The 24029-nt window shown below is 32.6% G+C and overlaps 1 protein-coding gene across 1 annotated transcript; it reads right to left on the reverse strand.

The window, feature by feature from the left end:
* Positions 1-9640: 9640 nt before the first annotated feature.
* Positions 9641-22069, reverse strand: LOC149904111 (sodium-coupled monocarboxylate transporter 2-like). Its single transcript, XM_090108074.1, has 10 exons — positions 21838-22069; positions 21262-21386; positions 20766-20918; positions 20296-20515; positions 19408-19678; positions 19237-19325; positions 19021-19129; positions 17727-17888; positions 13606-13787; positions 9641-9956 (listed from the first exon to the last, which is right to left on the reverse strand). The coding sequence occupies exons 1-10, from the start codon at positions 22053-22055 to the stop codon at positions 9662-9664; spliced, it is 1824 nt and encodes a 607-aa protein (XP_089964200.1). The 5' UTR covers positions 22056-22069; the 3' UTR covers positions 9641-9661.
* Between the last annotated feature and the right edge of the window lie 1960 nt (positions 22070-24029).

Genomic DNA, 24029 nt, shown 5'->3' on the forward strand with positions numbered 1-24029 from the left:
TACCCATTCCAGAATTATCTGGTTTAAGTATTACGACTATATTGATCACAGTATGTAGTTAGTGTTGTATTTTTATATAAATGAAGTAGCTATTTATGAAATGGACAATGAGTAGAGAAAATCAATATGTCTTTGTGAACATCGATAATTTCTTTTATTACCTAATATTTCACTTTCATATTTTTTAAGTTCCTTGATGCCATCACAAACGGCTTGACTGATTTTGAAGAAAACTGTTAGGTACTCGAAGACAAACCATTGGATCCGATAGGCAGCGCTGAATCTCAATCTAAATGATGCTGGGACGAGGGTATGGTATATATAGGTAATAACAGGTATATATATACCTTAAATGATACAAAGAAATCTCATTTATATTCAAGGTTAACAGAACGCTAGTTAAAAATACATACAAGGAAATGTGAAAAAGAAATGAATTATGTATTAACATTGTTTATACTGAAACACAATTTTTTGCGTGCTTTGTTTATTTTATTTTCAAATACTTATTTTACGATAGAATAAAAGCAATTATTTATTGTACATTTCTAAGTACCTACCTCATCCAAACCAATTATTCTTCTTTTACAATCAGTAACGTAGAAGATATTTTTCTTATCCATCCAGTTTCATAAAACATAATTAGGTTCGCAATTATCTTACAAAAATAATAACTTCCCCACTTCCATCTTCTACAATATAATTACAATTTCTTTGTACATTATCCTTCTATCAATAATTATCTATAACTTATCCTGTTTTGCTTGGTCATGATCTGCACATTATAAAAATAATCGCTCCCAACAGGAAAAAACTAAAGTAAAACGCAATCATTTTCCAAATACCATTATTAGAATACTTTAGTAGTATACTTACGTAGATACTTTCATATTTTTAGTGAAATTAATAAGTACAATAAAAGATAGTTCAATCATTGATCACTGTCACCATTTACTTTCATTCCAAAAAAAAAAAGATCTTATAAAATACCTATAAAGTATCCCCTTATTCTATACACCCAGTTATTTGCCGAAGAATAAATAAACAGTAAAATATACCAGCGAATAACAATACGTATTCTATTATACTTTAAAATTTCATATTCTTAAACTGACTCTGTTTAAACATAGATAGTTTGTGGAAGCTCACCGCTCGGAGAATACTAACATTCATTGCCGCGTGAAATGTACACGGAAAACGTCTCAATTCTGTATTTAGCTGTTATATGCAAAATGCTTTTTAAATTAGAATTCCCCTTATTAGTACTTAGTACACATAATTTCAAATATAGTTCATTATGAGTAGCGTAGGTAATATAAATTTAATGTAATAAGAATATGAAATGGTGTAAAATTAACGTACATAAAGAGAAAGCTTGTAATAAAACGTATAAGATGAAATAAAATTAGTATTTGATTATTGGAAGCATCAAGATTTGTAATCGTAACTATTGAAAACTACTAATATTAATCGAACCACATACATATACCCATACACTAACATACCAACATAATCGTTAGGGGAGACTTCTTGTTCTATTCTAGATGTATACAGTAGAACATTCTAGAAAGTCCTGAGCTCTTTGTCTAGTTTAAAGATCCACTACAGCAATTCTAACGATCTTTTGAAAGATTAAGAATTTGTGTTAGTACAAAATAAAAATACACATACTCTATACACCGTATTTCGTACTTCATAACCTTAAACTTCATACCCTCATATTTAAAAGGAAGTTCGCCAATTTTATTCACAAGACGGGAAAGTTAAATAGCGTCTATGATATCAGAAGTCAAGTCCAGAAAGCTGAATCAGTGCAAAGCAATCAACAGTCTGGCTCGGACGCTGGCGGAATTCAATTTCTGATGCCATTGCCGTACTGACATTTAAATTAATATAATCGTTAATTTCATTTCTGAACCTTACTGAATTACATTTTATTAAAATAAATTGTTATCTTAGGCTTTGGTGGAAGGTTAAGATAATTATTCAATTCAAATTGTGTAACTTGATGATGTAAATTATGACGAACTTGTAAAATAATGGTTTATGAAAATGTTTAATCCTTACTAATTTTATGAATGCGATAATTATTTTTTCTGTTATTCTTTTGTGTGTCGTAATGGAGCATTTTTATGCAATGAGATATGAATCGTGGAGTACCTACGATATAGTATAGAGTTCTTTTCACAGGGCTGAAAAATCTAAATCCGATAGATTCCGGTTTCTACTTTACTTTTAAAGGAGAAAAAATCATTAATCACTTGAATTCATTGTTTATGCTAAATTAGCAAAATACAGGAAACACGGAAAATTATGTGAGCTTGAATACAAACTAAGGAAATCTATAGTTTCCTATAAAGCAACATAACATCATAAGTAAGTAATACATAGTAACTTAAATTATACAGGGGATTGCATAAGCTGAGTGCATGATGATTAAAACAATCAGTTTATAAACGCAAATCAAGAGCCATTCGCTTCAATCAATACCTTGATGTTTGAAGCATGGCAGCACCGAGCTGACGTTTACCAACCAAAATAAAAATTCTAACTAAAACTTTTACAAAATCAACAGACTAAAAACACTCGTGAGTCCCGCCGCCGGAAGTACTTGTAACAACGCAGTATCATTCAGTTTTTTTTGGCTTTTTTGCAAGTAAAGAGAGTTTAATAAATTTTATTTTTCGTCACAAATATTTTTACACCATCATGTATTATAGAGGAACAACTTCCTTTAATATGTTGTGGTACAAAATTCAAGTTTTCATTTCAACTATAATTTATTTTTAAAAATAGTCGAACACGAAATAACTCTAATGTTCCGTTTTGGTCCTCAAATACGTAAGCAATCTCAGCATAATATCATGTTTATCAAGTGATACGTAACGTTGAATTTTGAATTAATTACTTATACATTAAAAAATTAAACAAGTACATATTTAGGACGTAGGTAGGTAGTTATGAAGACATTGTATCTTACACAGTCTTCATCCAAATCATTATTTAACTTTCCAATTTCCCGTCAACCCCTAACATTATTATTATTATTAAAGTGTACCTTTCATTACCCATGTATTTATTTAGGAATTCTCTCGCAGGGCACGTTTAACATCATACAATTCGCTGTAACGTCCAGAATATTGTGCGTACAGTCCCCGACAATGTATCGTTACAAAATTTTATATACATGGTGTTCAAAGCTACAAAGTACATAAAGGTAACAAGGGGAGGTGCGTGTTTGGAATTTGTAATGCGTTTCGCTTACACTAATGAATTTCATTAAGCGACAGCGTGACAAGCCATTTGGGTAACTCGGAAATAAAAGAGACGTCTTCATAAAACTTAAAATTGTATACTTAGTGAGGCCTTTTATGTTAAATTGACAAAGATTGAACAACCTGTATAGCTGCCAGGTTCCATATTTCCCTGTTTTTAAACAACTTTTAAATGAGGATACTTTTTATTGGATTTTGAATGTTGGGCAAATTTTCACTTGAAATTTTAAATTGAATTTTGCATAGTATTATGGTTTGAATTATATTACATGAACAGGCCAATGACCACAGATAAAAAATCGTCGCATATCAAATAATTTCGAAACGATATGCGGCTCAGATTTCAGATACTTTTAACAGAGAGTTAACAGAGGTCATCAGCTTATACATTTCCAGTGCTGGGACACGGGCCTCCTATGAGGGTTCATTATAGCCTGTATCCATAAATATTAAATTTATTTAAATTTTAATTAAGTTTCTCAACATCTCATCAGTTGTTGTCTCATAAAATAGGTACTTACTTTTAGAGAAATACAGAACTAGAGAAATACAGCTAAGAAATTTCAGTAAATATTTTTACATTTTATTTATTTACATCTACAATACAACGAAAATAAAAAAGCTTCTTATCTGAATTTAGAATCACTTAGAAGTAAGCACATGAATTTTTTTAGCTTCTTAAATTTTACTAATATTGTGGTGTAATAAATAAATATAACATTTATTCTAAATATAAAAGTTTATTGCTAAGAAACGATTTGCGAAGAAATGGTTTTTGTAACATCTTCGTACAGACGTATAGACTAAGTGACAGATTCGTACGAAAAAATAATATGAAAAAGTTTATATTTCTTATGTTTTATTCAAATAAACGTCTACGGGGAGCTTACTAAATTATGAAAATCAATTCGATTTCTCCAAACTAAGTGAATTCGTGTTACTTACGTATTCAAAGCTTTTAGCGCTACTATTCGTTTTATTACATTTTGTGAAAGAGGCGGATAATATTATTGCAAAGGTAAAAAGGAAGACTGAAAGAAACTGGGCTAATTAATTTTCAATGGACTGCTAATTAGGAAGCTATGTACGATGTCTTAAAGGTCAAAAGTTAAACGGAGAACAGTTCGTTCTACGTTTACGTGTAAGAAATAGGAATGCTGATGTTTAATCCAAAGATTTTGAATAACGCTACGCTTAGTTCAATCTAAGGTTTTTTTTTTATTTAATACATTATTAGGGAACTCTTCAAAAGTTATCCTATAAAGATATCACGTCTACCTTTGAATATTATTATTTGTAAAAACACCTCTAAAATTATATTCGATGTTGTCAGCAACTTTTTTTTTAATCTAAAGCTATAAATTACATATCTTATGCTATCCCTATTTAAAATAAAACAGGTCTTCAGAAAGTAAAAAGATTAAACACAACAAGAGAATAGAGATGCTTCAGATTACGGCCTGTAATTTTTTTTTTAAAGAGAAATATCCAAAACAAATGTTTCATGTCCGGTCTATAATAATTTGTACCAGCAATTTATGATTTATTGGTGACCTCATATGACCCAAGATAACCTTAATATAATAACGCCCAGCGGGAAGACTGTTTATTTACAGCCCTATTATCACATAAACGCAGGATAACGGATAGCTATCTGATAACTAAAATATCTTCTAAATTAATAGTACGTAGACAATTTTATTTTTCTTTCCTGAAAAGATACAGCGCTAAAACTCATATTATGACTGTCTTATAATTGACCAAAGCGCTACTTAAAAATACATAATTCTTTCTGGAAAATGAAGCTATTCTATCATCTTATTTTTAACTACTGTACCACAGAATAATAACTAGCCTGTACTTGGGTTTAAATTATATTTTTTATATTATAAAACACTAAGTAATTTCGTTTACATTTTTTTTTATTTACATTTTAATATTTTTATCAGTATTCATTCTACATAATATCCAATATTAGAGATAGTTCGATTTAAGCTTCATTTAATTCTAATACAAACCAATATTGAATATCATTTAAATTCATTCGCAAAATCGTATTAAACGATTATATCCCGTCTCCCGTTTCGAATAAAGCGGAGAATGGCATTCCGCTTGCAGTTATGAGAATGATACTTTCATTGCCGTAAAATTTTATGTAAATAACCTGACCAATTTATACTGTCGACATGGTCAATTACTCTCTGAGGCACTTTAAAGCACCGTGGTGATATAAAACTTCACATTTTAAGCTTTCCTGTAATAGCCACTTTATCTTCGAAACTCGAAACAAAATGCGAACGTGAAAATTTTTAACATTTCTTCTCCCGAGACTAATTCAGTTAACTTTCTGTCCCAATTCCGAGTACAATTTACGTGCCTTTTACACCTTTCTGCTCATATCTAAGGTGGCAATTAAAAATAATTCCATTTTTTGTTCGTTCTAGTACTTTCTTTTGTAGCGGTTTTTACAGTAATTTCAAAGGATAATTCAGACTTTTTCATGGACTGTTCTTATACTACAGCACAGTATTTTGCAAATTTTTGGCATTTAACAAATAAAATAAAAAAGTGATAAAATTAATGATGAATTAATCACAAAATGCCAAATCACAATTACGTTACCGCAATAAATGGAATTATGCTTTGTATCAATAAATCCTGGCGTGTAACCTGCCACGTATTTGTAGAATTAAAATAGCGTGGCTTTAGTTTTGATTAAATTAAAACTATGCAGCAAATGAAACATTCCTATTGATAAATATCCATGTTGATTTTAAAGAAGTAAATTTTTAAATTACATTAATTTTGATAAAATTTCATATTTTAGTAATAGATAGCTATTGTTATAGATGTATGCTACGTCTGCCTTCATCATGAAATTTCTAAATATTAACCTTATTTCTTTTTTAAGTAAAACTTATTTCGTACTGCAATGTAAAGCATAGCATGTATTTATTATTAAATTAGCGCATATTTCGTCTAAAGTTCCAATTGACTATCAGAAGAAATCCCTGGGTTTTAAAGTAAATAAAACCCGCCAAGTGCGAGTCGGACTCGCGCACCGAGGGTTCCGTACAAACCTTTTTTCTTTTGATTGCGTTGACATAGAAGTTTGATTTTGTTACAGCTTAAAGGTATTATAGACCTGAGTATTTGGTATGAATTTCAATTTAATACCTCTACGCGTTTATGAGGAAATGGGTAGTAAGTTTAAAATTATTAAAAAAAATATATTATGTGATATAACTAAAAATTTATGGTTTTCGTAATTTTTCCTTTATCTATGCTATAAGACGTTGCTTTGTACCAAATTTCAAGATTCTGAGTTCACGGGAAGCACCCTGTAGGTTTTGATTCCCTTGCAAGTGTCGAAAATTTGCGGCATAAACGGCTGTATCTTTTGATTGCGTTGGTTTAGAAGTTTGATTTTTTCACAGCTTCAAGGGACAGTATACTTGAGTAATTGATATAAATTTCAGCTTCATACCTCCACGCGTTCCTGAGAAAAAGGGTCTTGACAGACGGACGGACGGACGGACGGACAGACGGACAACAAAGTGATCCTATAAGGGTTCCGTTTTTTCCTTTTGAGGTACGGAACCCTAAAAATAAGATTCTGATAGATGACATTTTGCAATATTAGAACCTAAACCTTATTCATTACCTACACATAAATGAAATTTACCTACACGACAACACTCTGCTGAATAATATCTGCTCTTATTTCATAGAGTCACTTTAGTTACACTTACTTTTACTCAAACCTTTAACACATAGAGTATACGAAAGAGAGCGCTAAAAATGTTCACAAATAAGTTGTCTTGAATCGGTTCTTCCAAACCCACAAGACCTTCATTTAAATATACTGAAAACGATAGCGTTCACACAATATTATCCCTCGAAGCTAAATCCTTTATCGCTGGATTCAAAATGGTCGTGACGTACGTATGTGTCTCGCCGCTTCGATCCTGTAGCAGTATTGTCAAGTGCGTGCAAATTTGACACTAGCTAATTGGTGGTACGCTTGTAAGATGATCGTCTTCCGTCTATAGTTGATTGAGCTATGAAATACCTAGACATATAGACAATATTATGAAATTCATAAGTAGATACATTCGTAGGACAAACACGCGAAAGAAGATAATATATTCGTAGTCTACAAAAGATTTTGACTTGTTGTTTGTAGAGGTTAAAATTCGGATTTAAACAATATTATGAGTACATTATTAAATTATATTAGATAACATTTCTACCTTTTCGTCTAAAAATACTTAGTTCACGCCTTCATCCCCAAACTCCTTGGTATAAAAATCTTGAATCATAGAATTTGACTCCACGATGTGGTAAAATCATAACTGAAAATATTATTCGTAGTTTTTTGTACCTTGTTGAAAGCTGTAAAATTAATGAAGAGATTACTTTAAAGAGCAGTAAAGAATTTCAATGTTACAGGTAGGTACGTAAAAATAATATCATCGCCAAAGATAAATACATCCAGCTTCCAGGATAGCAAAAGAAAATAGAATAAAATCATACTCCATTATTCAGGATAACATTATCTCTCAAAACAATATGTACAAGACATTATTGTTTTGATAGAAGGTGTCTTACCTTTACAAGCAGCGAAGATAACGCGAAAAAATTTGAACGTTTGATGTAAGTAGTTCAACAGACTATAATATAAAGAAAACATCAGACAGCGTTTCGCCGAAAGACAGTCTTATCGGTTGAATAAATATCTAAAAGGCTTTATCACAGAAAATAATAAAGCCTGGCATACAAGAAAAAGTACTCTAATCCGCACCTATGTTATCGCATCGACTTAAAATACGTATGAAAAAGGGCTAAAATCGCGTAGAAACGTTTAAATTATACGACGTTTTAAATCCAGACCCAAAAACACTCGAGACAGTAGGCTGCGGTCTAGGAATTAATGTGCCGTGTCTAAAACCTAGCACGCACTCGTGGACGTTTGCCTTTGTCTAATAGTCTCGTCTGACGGAGTCCTGGTTTCCTTTCTGGAAATAAAAGATTACGAAAACGCTTGCCAAAATCTCCGCAAACTATTGTACGACGCGGACGTGAATAACAAAAGACCATTATTACTAAGAGACGTTATACCTAACAAGAGCCGAGCGTTTCAAAAAGTATTATCTTAATGAAAGTAATTACTTTTTAGTATTTAAAACAAAATGTGAAATATTACGAACAAAAATTTTATAAATAAGATATTATGATGTTATTTCTTGTACACTTAAATAATGATTTTTAATCACCATTAAAATTTAAAGCTATGTTATAGGTAAGATAAAATGAGGTTGGAACGATGGAGACGAAGAAGTAAAAAATAAAGGCTAATTATCCCTTTTTCAATAATTATGAAATTAATAAAATTAATTTATCTCCTGACCATAATAATATAAGAGACCGCACATCTCAAATTTGAAAATGATCAAAGCCAGTACATCCATTATGCAAAGCCGTCGGCTTTAGCCACGTAATTTATTCTTTCTGCATTTATTTGCCAAGTCCATCAATTTTCATCACTTATGTATGAAGATTAGCGTTGATAAGATGAAAGCGGGGAAAAAATGACGAATGGGAATGTTTATGAGGACAGAATTCGGGTCAGGTAAACGACTTAATGACACGCAATATATCATCGTTGCGTCATGAATAATGGAAGATGACGGTAGAAATTTGCTGTGGGCATCGAGCTGTGAAATCGCATTCATTTTATAAGCTCCGATTCGTTGGCTTTATTGGAACAGTAAATTTGTGAAAATTCCAAATTTTCGAATATAACAAATGGTTTTGATTCGGTTATCATTCAGTGTTTCTTTTCATTGTTCTGCTTGGTGAGTGGAACGTGAATGAAGAAATTTCTATTATTTAGCGATAGTCCCCTAAATAATAGACATTCCTTAGGTTTATTTTTAGATGATTGCCGGACAAAATTGGGATTGAGTGATGTTTTATTATATTACACTGAAATAGAGATACAACGTTTATAGTCCCTTTAATAGACGGGTATATTTTGTCAAGAGAGATATCGATACGCTAGGATTACTTTTGGGATAATATTTGAGATGGGATCAGTAAAGAAAATAATTTTGTGGCTACGTAGACACCTTGTAAACATTGTCATTACAACTCGAAGGACAATGTTTTTTATAGTCTTAATCCTCTAAATATCTGAACTAATATTATAAAGAGAAAATATTTGTGTTTATGTGCGTATGTTTGTCATGATTTCACACAAAACAGCTGGATCGATTTGAAATCTTCTTTCACCGCTCACCGCAGAATAAGGCTCTACGTATTTCCTTTTATTGACGGGTGGCTATTATAAAATAAAACACCACTTAAAAAAGAATCATTTATTACTACCTATCAATAACCTCCTTCAAATGTTTCAGAGCTTCGTCCAGTGCCATGTAGACTTCCTGTGAATTTGGCGCTCTAAGTTCCATCGACTCTGACGTGCTCCTGTCAGGCAGTTTGTGAAGGAAACTCTGTGTAAGAGGGCAGAATACGTCTGGGTTCATGGATTCTGTTTTGGACTTGGTGAGATAGCTCATGGGGATGCCTATGAGGAGTACGGTGATGGCTCCCGCGAACGGACAGTACGTGAAGGAAATTCGGAAGAGAGACTGCAGCGGCTTTGTTGGCATTTGCGTTCTGAAAAAGGAGATATGATTATTTATTATTACTTATATTAGAATTGTAATACCCAGTTGTGGAAGATCTATATTCCTCGAAAAATTTTCGTTGAGTTGAACGGTAGTGAAATAAATTATTATCTACTATTAAATCGTTTTTTTCTTGTTATAATCCTGACTTTAACACGTTGAAATTAGTTACGTCACTATTATAGATAATATAATAAGGTAACTAGAATTCTCTTTCAGACACTAAAGAAAACAAAAGAACTTTACAAATCTATCCTAAAGCTCAGATTGTTATTGCATTCAATAAGTTATCACTAGACATCGGATTATATGCATTTGCATATTTGCATATGCAAATGCATAAAACTCTCTATTTACGGCGTTAGTGCATATTTTAGCCTTTTTCCTCCAATCGTGCATATTTCGTTAAGTAGCGGGAGTTTTGATTGGTTGACTAACCTTTATTAGCCAATCAGAACGCTCAGCGAGTAAACAAACCCTATTCTGGCATGGTAAAATGGCAAAAAATTACAAAATGGGCTCCATTTTAAGTAAATTTTTAGCCTTTCAAAATAGGGCTAGATTACCCTTTTGGGGCTAAAAACTTAAAACACGGGTTGAATTCCAGAAAAGGGCTAGATTTAGCCCGAAAAGGTCTAAGGTGGCAAAACTGGTCTCGCGGGTGACAAATGTCACAAATTTGCGCTCGAAAATTGTATATTGCCACAAAAACTATATTAATTTTAAGAAAATTTCACTTTTTTTGTACAGTCATTGATTAAAATATATAAAAATAATAAAGGTTTTTGATTTTGTATTGTGCATATTTTAGGCATATCAGTCGTTTTTAGTGCATATTTCGGCATTTTTTAGTGCATATTTGCATGCATATTTTGGCATTTTGTTAGTGCATATAATCCGATGTCTAGTTATCACAGATCACACATAAAATAACTGCCTGCGTCTGTTATAACTATATGTTTCATTTAGAAACCGTTCTTAAATATTAAAAGGGTTAAAAGATTCTATAAGCGCTGTCCCCAGTGAGACATTGGATAGGCGTATTTACTCTGGCTCGTAATACTCAATCCCGTATTGATTTATACGCCGGATGAAAGTTTTAGTACCTATTTAAAGGCTCATATCAATTCATAATATAATATTATATTATGTTCGAGCACATGGCGCAAAGCTATATTGAAAATGCACTCAACGTTCAGAATATAAATCACAAATAGACATTAAAGTCCAAATGAACAAGAGATCGAAGGAAAATTTGTAAGAAAAAGTCATAAAACTGTTCGAATCCCGTTATAGTAATGTTGAGGAAGTTTTTAAAAGAGGAATAAAAGTGCGCTTCCAACCGATATTAAAGTTAGCAAGCTATGATTAAAACTTTGGATGGCTGATTTCTTAAGAAAATTATCATTGTTAGATAAAATACAATCAAGTAAGAATCTCCTAGCACATAAAAAAGACTTCATCATTATAAAATGTATATCGTTTTATAGTGATATCCTATGATAGATTGATTTTAATTTAATCTGTTTTATAATAAAACGTATCAAATGTTCATACTTAAAAACATTTTAAACCAAAAAGAACATACAATATACATCCACACTACAACAATTGAAGTATAATTGAAAACTTATTGCAAAAGTTAATTAATCAAATCAAAGTGAATAATCCAAGTTATTTTTTAACAATTTCATGAGAGTTTATTAGAGATATATATCATTACACAAAAATAAAATAAAACGCACGTAGAGTGTAACGACATTTTCTACGCACTTAAAAGTGCAAACGAACAAATTAGCCCCTGAATAAAGTTCAACCCTGTAACTTTAAAAGCTAAGTGGTGCGGTTATGTTAGCAGTCTTTGTGAAATCGACATTAAATTTAGTTCAAAGACATCTGTTACAACTTTAACTTAACCCTAACTTAAATCTTGTCATAAGTTTGGCTAATTCATTGGATCCATGCAGTGTGGTGTACCACAATGTTCCTATAATTGAAGTTGTTATACATACATACATCTACATAGATACATATTATAATATGATTGTTTATAATATATAATCAATAATTATAAACAATAAACAATAAACAATTTCATATTATAAATGCGAAAGTAACTCTGTCTGTCTGTCTGTTACTCAATCACGCCTAAACTACTGAACCAATTTTCATGAAATTTGGTATGGAGATATTTTGATACCCGAGAAAGGACATAGGCTACTTTTTATCCCGGGAAAATGACGCAGTCCCGGAAATCACACGGGAACGGGAACTATGCGGGTTTTTCTTTGACTGCGCGTGCGAAGCCGCGGGCGGAAATCTAGTTGATTATATATTTTGAACCTACTCGTATATACAATATACATACATCTACTTATACATAGATACATAATAAAGTTGATGGAGTACAAATAACATATTCTATAGCATAAATAGGTATACCATAATTATTGTTATAACTTCGTTTAAAAATTTTACTCGAAACGAATGTCACAAAATCTACAAGAAAACAATACCAAATAATTTGTATGGTATTTGTGAAGGTCACATGTAAATGACTACAGATTTGTCCAATTATATTTGTTCTCGAATTTCAAGCCAAATTAAACTAGTAGCTAACCACTTTGAAATGGTAATTTATGAATAATTTTACACTATTTCCACAATTGAATGGATCATTAAACATGCGAAACGTATTTACATCCGAACACCTAATTTATCGCTACAATTGCCGCAATTCTGCTATTAGACTAGGAGAAAATTATTTTGAACTAGTTACATGTACTATAATATGTACATGTGTAGGTATATTACGTGTACTATAATATGTACATGTGTATAGAAATGTCTATTTATATATTTAGTAATTGAATACCTAGAACAAGATAAAACCAAGTATATAAAGGTACATAGGTTCGAGAACTGCAGTGAAATATTAATCTAGAAAGGTCTACAAACCTAAGTTCCCTAGTTACAACTTACAATACAAGTACCTAGGTAAAGTATAAATAGTAAATACATCTTCAATCGTGAACCCTTAATATAGTTTTCAATAAAATAATCTAAATATCTAATGTAAGTTAGTTCCTAATTTAGGTTAAAAGCTTTATACGGTACCTACTAAAGCATTTTTATAACGTCTAGTTTCCATGCCTCCAAACACGTCATATTAAGAACATGCCTGTATAGTGTATATTTTTTTTTTGAAAATAATCAAACATTGCAATTTTTCATACAGCAATTATTATTATGTATTATTTTTTTTATGTATAGGTCGGCAAACGAGCTTGCGCGTCATCGTACAGAAAGCTGAGATGATTGGCGCCGCCCATGAACAACCACAGACTCTGGAGTACTGTGGTTGCGTTGCCGGCCTTTGAGGGAGGAGTACGCTCTCTTCTTAAAGTAATCCAAATTGTAGTCCTTGGGAAAAGCCGAATTTGGAAGGTCGTTCCACAGAGGAGTAGTGCGCGGTAGGAAGTTCCTCCTAAAACGCACGGTGGAAGAACGCCAAGTATCGAGGTGATGTGGGTGAAATTTGAGCTTGTGGCGTGTGGATTTTTTTTTTTTTTTTTTAATTTCTGGCTACATATTATGTAGTCAGAAATAAAATTAATTTAAACAAAATTTATACTTACGCTGCACTATACGCAGTTGTAGTCACATTCACCAAAACATGCGTGAAGTTGGCTTTTCCACAGCCTGAAGTTAGCAACGGTTTCCTCTGGAAGGTCAATGCCCCCGTAGCCAACGCGTTTTCAGCTCCTATGAGTAGCCACCCGCATAGAAGTAGGCTTAAGAGGCATCCGCTTAGAGCTCCCTGAAAGGAAAAGAAATACTTGCTAGGTTTTGTAAATCACACAGCTTCGTGGGTCTTTTGTTATTAAGTGTGAATTTTTGTGTACGTTTTTCTGTAGGTAAATAACAATCGTTGTCATTAATATTATTCATAAAATCTGTATGATACTCACTTGATACTCATTACTAGACATCGGATTATATGCACTAACAAAATGCCAAAATATGCATGCAAATATGCACTAAAAAAGGCCGAAATATGCACTAAAAACGACTGATATGCCTAAAATATGCACAATACAAAATCAAAAAACCTTTATTATTTTATATATTTAAATCAAAGATTGTACAAATACAGTGAAATTTTCATGAAATTTAGTATAGTTTTTGTGCCAATATACAATTAGGCATTTTTACCTAATTTTCGATCGCAAATTTGTGACGTTTGTCACCCGCGAGCCCAGTGTTGCCACCTTAGACCTTTCCGGGCTAAATCTAGCCCTTTTTTGGAATTCAACCCATGTTTCAAGTTTTAGGGTAATCTAGCCCTATTTTGAATAGCTCAAAATTTACTTAAAATGGAGCCCATTTTGTAATTTTTCTCCATTTTACCCCTTTCCACCCGGCCGAAAAAAGTTTCGAATTTCGTAAAAAAAACACATGGAGCCAATTTATGATACCTAATAAGCTCTAAGAAAAATAAGGAAAAAAATCGGAAAAGCACAGTTTCCCGGAAAATGACATGCACGATCGTGCATTTCAGGAATAAGTTGCTATATGCATGATCGTGCATGTTCGAAAACTTGAAGGAATTATAAAACAGTTTTATCATAGAATCAACATTTATTAGCAAAAATCAACATCAATTATCAAGAACCAACATTTATTTAGTAATATAAGTCTTAATTTTTTTAATCAGCCTAATCAGTTACTACAGTTTTCATCAACTTATGTCTAATTAGGAACATTTTAGGAAAATCACTATCAAAATACTTAGGTCTGCTTAGTATGATAATCTTTGAAGCAGTTTTGGTTGCGTGCGATGGAAAGATATGTGTTGCATTTGATGCAATGTAAAAATGTATGTTTGCAAGTCTCATTTTAACAGAATCTTGGCGATTTCAAGTCATCTGACATTGGTAGATGGTCGTAACCATCATAGCGCAATGTGGTTGCTGGTTTCATAGCCTTGCGGTGCTTTTTAGGTGCGACAACCTCTAGGATATCATCATCACCAGATTCGCGACGTCTCTTGTCAGGTGTCCTTATCAGAACATCTCCTATTTCCAGACGGAAATCCAGCAGGTCCATGGTATTTTTTCGAAGCAGATTGTTGGCTTGACAGTCAATTTTGTACGCCCGCCAAGAATTTACCAAGGCGAGATCGCAGAAATGTATCAGAACTTTGAGAGAAACCTGATCGCCAGTACATTGAAAGTCGTGGATATGGAATACAGCCCATGATTACATGAACCCCGATCAATTTCATTATCTCAGTCGTTTTCAGCTCTCTTCCAGTCTTTCGAAGGATATAGTTATTGGTGCATACACTGACATGCTCAAAGAACTGATCGTCAAAGTATTCCATGTAGTAATCCATGGGATCTCGAACTGGCCTAACAGGAGTGTCCTCATAATCATGTGGCTTGTCTTGGAAAGACACCGCTTTCCAAGTGTCAGGGCGAGAAGACTGAGGCTCGGATCTAGCTAGTCTAGCTGGACTACTTTCTTGAGCTGAAACATCTGCTACAGCCACATTTCTAGATTGCCTTAGTTGTATAGGTATATACCAATCTGGAAGATGACTTGCGCCTGGATGAGCTTGAGGAACTAGGTCCAGGTTGTGCAGCTACAGCATTGGTGGATCGTGTTGATTTGGGTCCGGAAGACCTGGATCTAGCGACAGAAGGTGGGCCCTATGGAGAAGAAGGTCCCGGTCGAGATTCTTTACGAAGACTAGCAGACGTGGGTCTTTTTTTATTTGTGGAAGTCCTAGTTACCTTTGCAGATGGCCTGACGCTAAAGACGGGCCTTGAATTGCTCCTGGGTTCCATTTCAATAGTTGAGTCAGGGATCCCCTCTTTGTCAGCCTCATCATCATCTTCGTCACAGCCATCATACATCCTTTCGAAGAAAGAGGGATCGAATTGGGGACCTTCGCAATCCAAATCAGTAATTTCTTCTATTTCTGAGTCATTTCCATCGCCTAAAGTCTCCAAAACATTCGAAATCTGGTCTTCGTTCAAGGAGATGCCTAAAAACAAAAATTAAAGTAGAAAAAAAACATAAAACAACTTAAATTGGAGGAAACAAACCAAATAACGGAACCACACACTTTCAATCTATACCTCCGGCCAACAACCGAAGGCACACGAATGTGCATATTTAAGTTTCGGCCCTAGCCATTGCTTACTACTGCATGCTTTTATCGTACAGCCATTTTATTTTATTAGATAGGATCTTTGTCTATGGAAAAAGCCAAAAATAATGTCTATTTACCGTACAAAAACAAATAGTAAAAAATACTTACGCGAGGCGCGCTTCCCACCGAAAAACGCAGCCATCTTTGAACGAAGCTGTGGTCAACTGGCCGGTCACGAGGTCATGGTAATCTTTTTTACGTTGAAGTACATAACATGCACGTTCGATCGACGTCGGTTGCGTCGCGGAAAACCTGTTGGTGTGTGCTCAGGATTTTTTCAAAGTCAGATGCACGATTGATTCAGCTCGGGTGGAAAGGGTTACCATGCCAAAATAGGGTTTGTTTACTCGCTGAGCGTTCTGATTGGCTAATAAAGGTTAGTCGACCAATCAAAACTCCCGTTACTTAACGAAATATGCACTATTGGGGAAAAAGGCTAAAATATGCACTAACGCCGTAATTAGCGAGTTTTATGCATTTGCATATGCAAATATGCAAATGCATATAATCCGATGTCTACTCATTACTAAATGAAACGGTTACCTAAATACAAACAAAACTATTTATAAAAGACTCGCTAACAATTAGCACACTGCACAGATAGTTTATCATAAAATAGGATTGTTTTTTTTATAAAAGACAGGGAAAAGTGCTCATAATATGTAGTTATATAGAAAATTAAAAAACTAATATATTATACTCAAATTAAACATTCTTTTATGTTTGAATAGATAGAGAATTACTGCATTCAAAGATTTAAAAAAAAATTCTTACCACACCTGGATATCGAACCTACTAAAATGTTCAAATTTTAGTAGGTTTACCATTAATTTTGATATTATAATTGATAAATTTACTATTGGTATTATTGAAAATTTACTTACTAAATAATATTTGACTTTACTAAATTTTACCGGTAATTGAAAAAAAGTTTATCATAGTACATACTTTTATTCAAGCGCCATCTAGTGTGCTACTTAAGATCTATACGATTAATATCCACGCCATCTATTATTTATTAGACACACCACGATAAAACTTAGCTATGCAGTAGTAGCAGCAGCATATTAATAATTTTTCTTAAATAACATAGATGTCACTTTTAGCAATTTAAGATAAAAAATAATAAGAGATAATATTTTAATACATTAATATTCAAATTAATTATTATTGCCAATAAAAAACGTAGTAACTGGAAGTAGTACCAGTCTAATAAATTTTATGAAATATGTTTATATTCTATTATTTAAACAATTCTAGGAAGACAGGCAGAGATTTTGCGAATTCTTAAAAAAATAACTAACATATTATTTAAGTACCCTACTAAAAACATAATATACATCGTAGACATGTCGTAGGTACAACATCCATCTTGTTACTTGTATCACCTAATCTACATAAAATTGTAGCATTGTAATTAAGACATTAGGAATTATCGGGTAATAATGAAAATTGTTGAAACAATCGTCCCTAAATTTATTCATGCATGCATGCAACATAATATAATAGGTATGGACTCTAATACCAATCTTTACTTACAGAACAATTGGCCCTTGCAGAAACAATCCCCAATGTGAAGAGACCTAGCAGAGTTCCAGCAGTGACTCCTGTCACACCTGAAGCCACATGCTGCAGTCTATCCAATTCTTTAGCGGTCCATACAACACCGGCGCAATACAATCCTACTACTAGACAGAGAAGCTGAAAGAATAACGTAATAATTGAAATATGTACTTACTAAAATATGTACTTACATCTTAGAATTATGTTACTCGTGATTGGAAGAATTAAAAATGATGGTGATAATTTAAATAGTGATCACGTTTGTTGGTGATTTTCGTTACGGTTTTTTTTTTGTAAAAGATGTGTACATCTACTTTTTCTATCCAAATCTACTAACTTATGAGTTAGTTGAAGTAGCCTGTAGTTTTTTTTTTTTTTATTAACAATAGCCAGGCATTTGACTGCATCCTACCTGATGGTAAGTAGTGATGCAGTCTATGAATGAGCATGCCTGCCTAGAAAGAGCCTATTCACTTTTACCCTGAACAGATCCGGATTATAGGTTTCTGGAAAGACAGACGCGGGCAAGGCGTTCCAGTCCCTCGCTGTTCGGTTTATAAAAGAGTTCTGAAACCGTTTTGTGCGCAAAAAAGGTACATCAACTACGTTAGTTTTGAAATATTTTATTTAAAACGACAATATTTCCAGCAGAAATAGGTACAGTAGGACACAAAAGGCTTTATTTAGTACGGACATGGAAGAAACAGCGTGGAAATTAAGGATTTTTTTGCCATTTTATTTTGTTTTTATACCAAAAAATTTTCAAGTAACTACCTATTGAATTATACTACACTACATCTCGAGTTAATAAAAGTAATAAGTACAAAAACCCATGCAATATTGCCCACATGACACATAGACATTTAATTAGAACAATCCAATCACAATAATAAAGATAAAACAATCTTCCTACTTCTCTCACAGAAATGAGCAAAACCATAAAGCAATCAGTTCAAGATTTTATTGTGCCTAGAATGATACTGCTAATCCGTACGTACAGTTGACGTCAATAGTGCTAAAATAAATATTTCAACTAATGTTTGACAATAATAATTGTATGTTGTTACTTGTTTATCCAATTTCATTTCCTTATGAGAATTAACTACTCGTGGATAGTTTGGCAAAATTATTGAGTATAAATTTTCATCCGCTAATTAAGATCTGAAGTCTATCCAGTTAAAATTTTTTAATGTTCATAATATTATTATGTATGTTATACCCATAGATATACCTATGAGGATATTGCTCTACCAGGATAATGTTACCTTACCTTCATAATTTTGCAGCAAGCCAATTCACTCGTACTCTGTGGCATCCATGGTCTAATGAATTCTTCGAATAACACTCCCGATATTGAATTAATTATTGACGCTATACATCTGAAAGAAGATAATACAAAATTATGCATATACAATATACATGTACACAACGCCATTTTTGCTTTTGTTAAGAAAAGGAAGAAAACTAAAACATTTGATAAACTCACCCAGTTGTCGCACTAAATATCGAAATAATAAAGATACCACAAATACCAGGAAACATTGTGGCCAAATTATTAAGAAAGTGTGGTACTAGCTGCAACAAACGAATAAATTATTCTTCAAAAATTAAATTTTATCCCTCAATTCATAAAGTGTCGATGTTCATAATTACTCACTTGCTCGTGTTTTTTAATCTGTCCTGTTAACAATGGATCACATCCAGCAAACCAAGCGTATAGCGTAAGTCCCAGAAAACATGACAATAATTTCATCAAAATTACTCCGACGCAAGAAATTGCTAAGCAAACTCTGGCTTTGCATATTGTCGATACTGCTAGAAGCTTCTGCAAGGAAGACTGACTTAGAGCCACCTTCCATAGCCAGTTTGTACTGAGAGCTAATGTGACAACGAAGAATGACGTGTGATGAGCCAGTTCAGGATCTGGACTGAAAAAGGAAAAATTGATTGCTTTCCACATAATATTATAGTATACAAAATCCTACTGCAAACATAGTAAGTACTTAATATTATATCCGTGAATGTTTTGGGAGCTGGATGGATGTTTGTTCCTATTTTAGTGAAATAAGTCTGACGAGATAGATGAGGATTGTCCTGAGTAGTATGAGGTTCAATTTTAACCGTTAATGAAATACTCACGCTCCTATAAAATAATTTAGATTATAGATATTGAGGCACAGAGTGTTTTAATAAAAAGGGCATCGCTTATCAAGCGATGACAGCATACTCGTAATTTATATCATGTTAATTTTGTAAAGACCAAATAAATAAAAGTTAAGCTTACAATTACTCTATCTAAGATTATCAATGTTTTCATATTACGAATGTTTATGCAACAAAGGTTATTGTACTTTATGACATTTCTTCTATTACCTACGTACTTTTCTTGGTCCTAAAGATACATTTTATTGCTTCTTGAAATCGTAATTTATACTCTTATCGTTAAATAATTTGAAGAATCATTCCTCAAAAGAAGTTACTGTGGCTGTTTTGCTGCTAAAGAAAACTAAATGATCTGGTCAATTTCATGTCCAAAAATACTTACTCATACAAAACCAGACGACCTCCATGGTCAGCGATCTCCCACATCTTCTTGAAGCCCATTGGCAAGAGTGCCAGACCGCTTGGCAAGGCTGTGCCAGCTAATGCCAGGAACGTTGTAACTATACCAATACTAATGACCGCTCTTAAACCCGCCATTGCTATTAATGTAGAACATGCTACACATGTGACTGCAGTTATTTTGCTTGCGAGAGGATTTGTGACTGCAAAAATTATTACGTTCTTGACTAAGTTTCGTTATAAGGTTATTGGATCCCCAAATAAAATGTCATAAATATTCCCAATGTGGAAAAATTACAGAGCTTTATAGCTATATGGTCTTCTATAGCAATTTCCCACACTAAACATAAAATATGTTCATGCAAACAACATTTTAATTCACAATGCACAAACAAAAACAAATAGGTACATTAATGTATGAGAATATTTCTAAATATGATCTAGTATTCTTACCTAGTCTAAATGCCATAAGTGGTACATAAGGCACGATTGGTAACAGCATCAATTTGCTGATGACAAATAAAACAGCAGCTATCGTTCGTGTGTGCGTTGAAAATCGTATTTCTAAATATTCGAAACTTGACGACAGCTGTAATTTGTGGAACACTGAAATAAGAAAATTAATTAAATATGACTGATCTAAAATTTTTTTATAAAAAAATATTTAATCTTATCTGATGAAATGTTACATATACATATTAGTTGTATTAGACAAAAGGGGTTGTTTCCGAGCCTCGCAGGATTATAGCCACATTCACAATGCAATTTTTTTGGACAAATCCAACATGCAAAATATACGAGACGTAAAAATATGAACGTGTTTACAATTAGTAATTCAAACTAACAAATTAATCAACTTAAAAAGTCTGATTGATATACACCTCAATCATAATACATTATATCATAATAATTTACGTAGCGATAGAGCTACAACGTGCGAAATGTTTACCTGGCAAATAGATGACAGCTGTTAAGAGGGTGACGATGATAAGTGATAATGCAGACGCCCAGTACTGCGTGCCGCGCAAATATATCTCTACAGGCACGCCGAGTAATGTAATACTCGTTAAATGACTGCAAATAATATGTAAAAATATATGTGTTAAATGGATAAAAAAATACATGATATTTTGTCGCTGACTGTACACGTTCCTTTCATTAGATAAGTAAATGCGGGTAGGTAATAATTATTATTGGGTGGTGTTTTTAAATTTTGATTCGTTTTATTTCACAAATAATAATTCAGTTAAAAACTATTTTTATCTACATCTGTACACTGTATCTTCTAATTCATTTTATGCTTTTAATAATTTGCTAACTTTATCTCAAAATTCTGAGTAATTGTTTAATGAGATTTAAGATTCATGCTATATTCGTTTATTTGCTTTGAACATTGTACTTAGTTCACACATGAAAATATTTTTATCCAATTCATTAGTAGCGTTGAACTGCTTTTGATATGAAAAATTAGTACTCTGTGCTACTAGATACTAGGTACGTAAATTGCAAACCATTAATTACTTACCTAGCAATAAGAGCCAAAGACACAGACACAGTGGACATATTTTTCCCGCCAAAAACAAACCCGGACACAGTATTGTATTTATTATTAACGAACACGAAATAAAATATAATTCCTATAATCACACCCAAGGTTATTCCAAACAAGCAATATTCGGCCACATTAAAATAAATAGGTGAAATCGGAATTGTGAAGTTCCTCATTTTTGCAGAGAGCGCCATTATTATAACGTACTTTCTTCATTAACGGTTTTGTTGATAATAGCCTGATATCAAAGCATATCCTAACAGCGGTACAAAAAGATAAATGTACAGATAAAATGGGATCTTTCAATCTATTAGAAAACATAATTAATTGGATTTGCTGAGGTATCGTCGACCTGGCTAAATGTTTGCGTTATTACAATTTTGGAATGAGAAGTATTATTAGACGCATGAAAACATTAACATTATTTTAATGGTATTTTTAAGTACCTACATTATAATAGTTAAGTACCTTATATTATTGGATAGGTTCTTTTCAAGTTGCAGGTCTCAGAAAATAATCTTTAATTGCATCCTACACATTTTTTTTGTTAATTAAACATGTATGTTTAAGTATGATTAATCTATTTACAAATTATTACGTACAGTATTATACAAATAACATTTGTAAATATAGACTTTAGTGTGTTGTATGTTCAAACAATTTGTGTGAAACGTGCCACATTGAGGAAAAGGGCACGAAGGACGAGGGACTGACTCAACTTAGTGTTAGGATAAAAGTTTTCTTGACATTGAATCTATATTTTGTATCTACTTAAATTATTTTAATCTGCGTGCAGCGTCATTCTGGACGGTTATTGTGATTTTTCTTAGTCATCGAAAAAAAATCATCAAAATCAGTTCATCCAGTTTAAAGTAGTCATCGCTTTTAGATTCAGTTGAAAATAAAACTCAAGAACAGTAATTCATTACAAATGAACTAAATAAAATACGAACATGGAAGTCTGTTACATATATATACAAACGTATTACAATTTTTAATTTTTTGTAATGCACAGCCCTCTGTTGAATTTTATTCAAACTACGACAAATTTATGTCATCCAAATTCGAATTCATTCTTTACCACTTAATAATATACTCTTACATTATAGTGTGTACTTTAGGAGCATAGATGGCGCTGAAATTAATTTCATATTCTAATTTAATCCCAATTTTAAACCACATTTCGAATACTGTTTTTCCTTATAAATAAATATAAATATATATAATTATGTGATTTATAACCTTTTATACAGAAAATTAGGTAAGTAGGTATATAATAACAAAGTTGAAACAATTTGTCCGTCCTTGGAGAATGAAGGAAATACCAACATTTTCATGTTTTCTAAAGGTAGACAATATTTTAGTTAGGGGAAAGGAGTTATATTATTATGGATGGCGGTTCGCTTTTACCGACATTAGAACATTATGCTCACACCAGCCCCCCTAGTCAAGTGGCTTTCTGTAGCGTAGCGTTCAATAGAATAGACTACGAATGTATGAGATTGACGTAGGCTGTAGATAAACGTATCTACAGGTTACGTCAATCTCATACATTCGTAGTCTATTCTATTGAACGCTACGCTAACAGAAAGCCACTTGACTAGGGGGGCTGGGCCCTGGCCCCCAAACGTTCGTAAATATACTTTTTCCGTTTATTTCGCATATGTACCTACACGATGGATGCTTATAGTGAAAACTAAAAATATTCTATTTGTCACGTTTTGATGTACATTATTAGTGTATAACGATGCTTCTAAAACATTAATAAGCTGTTAAAAGCAACTTTTGCTCACTGCAAAAATATCTAATTTGAGATAAGTAATTTAAGATAACGGCACTGAAAAAATGGTTTGCATACATAGGTGGTAACTAACGTAATTACGTAAACAAATTGATTTGCATTTCATCTTTTGATTATAATGATGACATAATATTATGTGAGTTTTCTCTAATGACATGGAATAATTAGGTACCTACCTATAACCTAGGTACCTATCTACGAACATTGTGGAAAAATTTTAAACCCTCTATTCGAAATAATATATACCTACCTAATATTAATAATTGGTAATAGAGCAGCATCCTAATAAATTAATTTAATTTTTGTCTTATAAGAGTGTCTATGTGAGAATATTTGGTAATCAGCACGAAATTTTGTTTCAATTTTT

The sequence above is a fragment of the Colias eurytheme genome, chromosome 12 (genome assembly GCF_061535395.1).
Source record: "Colias eurytheme isolate Ceu_HAF_F1 chromosome 12, ilColEury1 Martin Lab GWU primary, whole genome shotgun sequence".
In the NCBI taxonomy this organism is placed as follows: domain Eukaryota; kingdom Metazoa; phylum Arthropoda; class Insecta; order Lepidoptera; family Pieridae; genus Colias; species Colias eurytheme.